Source organism: Mandrillus leucophaeus, unplaced genomic scaffold, assembly GCF_000951045.1.
Source record: "Mandrillus leucophaeus isolate KB7577 unplaced genomic scaffold, Mleu.le_1.0 Scaffold1494, whole genome shotgun sequence".
Taxonomy (NCBI): Eukaryota; Metazoa; Chordata; class Mammalia; order Primates; family Cercopithecidae; genus Mandrillus; species Mandrillus leucophaeus.
In genome coordinates this window covers 116,181-118,522 of record NW_012101470.1, presented here as the reverse complement: position 1 = coordinate 118,522, position 2,342 = coordinate 116,181, and the positions used below count along the sequence as shown (strand labels likewise).

Here is a 2,342-nt window from a genome sequence, read left to right as displayed (position 1 = left end):
CCATCATCCTGATAAAAGGAGAAGTGACAGGTGAACTTCACCTTATCCCACTTCATGATGGAAACTCAGGGTATTTTTGGGTTGCATGGTAGGTCAACAACAGATCACATTAGACTTCCACGGCAGGATATCATCAATCAAGGGAAAGGCTCAGAGCATGTGGGCTTCAGAATTGGCGAATCCCAATGTCACAGGATAGAGGGTGAGAGTCTCCCATGGTGTCCTCAATAGTAGTGGCCAAAGCTGGAGCCAGAGCCAGAGCCACATCTATAGCCACAGTCACAGAAGGAGCAGGAGTCATAGCTATAGCCACAGCCACAGCCACGGCCCAGGCCTCCATAGCCACAGCCACAGAAGGAGCCGTAGCCATGGCCCAGGCCTCCATAGCCACAGACACAGAAGGAGCCATAGCCACAGCCAGAGCCATGGCCCAGGCCTCCATAGCCACAGCCACAGAAGGAGTCATAGCCATGGCCCAGGCCTCCAGAGCCACAGCCACAGAAGGAGCCAGAGCCAGAACCACAGCCCAGGCCTCCATAGCCACAGCCACAGAAGGAGCCATACCCACGGCCCAGGCCTCCATAGCCACAGCCACAGAAGGAGCCATGGCCCAGGCCTCCATAGCCACAGCCACAGAAGGAGCCACAGCCATGGCCCAGGCCTCCATAGCCACAGCCACAGGAGAAGCCATAGCCACGGCCCAGGCCTCCACAGCCACAGGAGGAGCCATAGCCACAGCCCAGGCCTCCATAGCCACAGCCACAGAAGGAGCCACGGCCCAGGCCTCCATAGCCACAGCCACAGAAGGAGCCACAGCCATGGCCCAGGCCTCCATAGCCACAGCCACAGGAGGAGCCATAGCCACGGCCCAGGCCTCCATAGCCACAGCCCAGGCCTCCATAGCCACAGCACCCGTAGCCAAGGCTGCCATCATATTTCTGTAGTAGTTGCCACACATGGTGTTGGTTGTTGAGGTTGTCCTTGGGTAGGAAGCAGTGTAGGTGACTTCAGTATTGACATTTCCCCTGCAGAGGGCCTTTTATATGCCTCAGTGAATCAGAACATAGCGTGCCCCTGCAAAAATATCTCTAAAGACCTTTCATTGTGCTGAGAAGTTCTGGCCCTTACTTATCTCTCTGATTTCCTATCGTACTACTCTCCTCCATTGATCTATAATGCTCATACTCCACTGACTTTTTGACTTTTAAAATGCAGCAGGTTTCTTCTCACAATAAGGCCCTGGCCTCTGCACTTACTGATTTCTCTTTCTTAGAATAATACCAAGAATATTTGACTCAGTTTCTATTTCAATTGAAATGTTAACTTCCCAGAGATACTTTTAATGGCCACCTTATATTAATTAGTCTACCTCCAGTAACCTAATTTAATGTAACTCCGTGAGTTGTATTATCCTCACGGGATTCTTCACTGTTAGAATCTATTTCATTCATTTTTAAAATCAGTCTCTCTACCCCTTCTGTCTCAGTTGTAACCTCCAGAAAGTGGAGACTTTGCCTATTTTGTTCATCTGCTCAATCTGCATTTCTTATAACAGTGCCTGACACAGCAGATTCTTAATAAAGATTTGATGAATTAGTGAAAAAATAACCAATGAATGACGTGATGCAACTTTCTATACTCAAATTCTGTGTTGAATAATCACCATCTTTGTTCTATGCTTGGGGTAACTGGGGATAAATTCATGTACTCTGGGATCCTTTTGGATCATATGCAAACCAGTGGAGGAATTTATCACAGTGATTTTTTTTCTGGTTTGAGAATCCATGCCTTTTCTAATTGTTAAGGTGGTGGTATATATCCACTAAAGTTTATGAACTACTGTGTGCAGTTCCGCAGTTCTGATTATATGCTCTACTTACCTCTTATTGATACGATACCTCGCTAGTCTCATATTGATCTACAAAGTATGATCCCTATGTTGATCATTGGTAGTTCTGCTACATTTAAGAGTAGCAAATGAATGAATATGTACTATTATTTGTTTATATTTTATTCTCATTGCTTTATCATAATTAATGACTCGTAATTCATTAATAATATTTAATAAGTAGATGGAATAAACACGATAAATTATCACAGGGAGCTTCATAGAAAGTCAACTCTCATAATTAAGGCTATCACTAGAATGCATTTGGGCCAGAAATGTAGTTTTCAAGATGTTATTCTATCCAAGTCACCACTTTAAAAAATAGTAACAGGAATTCTGCTAGAAGATGAAAAGTATCTTTACAATACTTTTGGAAATTTGGAATTAATATATTTTAAAATAAGCAAATTCATTCAATATAAAAAGAAGTTAAAATATGTGAATATAATGTGTC

At 44.2% G+C, this 2,342-nt stretch overlaps 1 protein-coding gene across 1 annotated transcript; it reads right to left on the bottom strand.

The window, feature by feature from the left end:
• Nucleotides 1–224: 224 nt before the first annotated feature.
• On the bottom strand, nucleotides 225–1,912 carry LOC105535669 (keratin-associated protein 6-3). The gene is given in 4 exon segments (XM_011974832.1): nucleotides 225–451; nucleotides 860–937; nucleotides 940–1,025; nucleotides 1,881–1,912. Coding segments are annotated over 4 exon segments (423 nt in total).
• Between the last annotated feature and the right edge of the window lie 430 nt (nucleotides 1,913–2,342).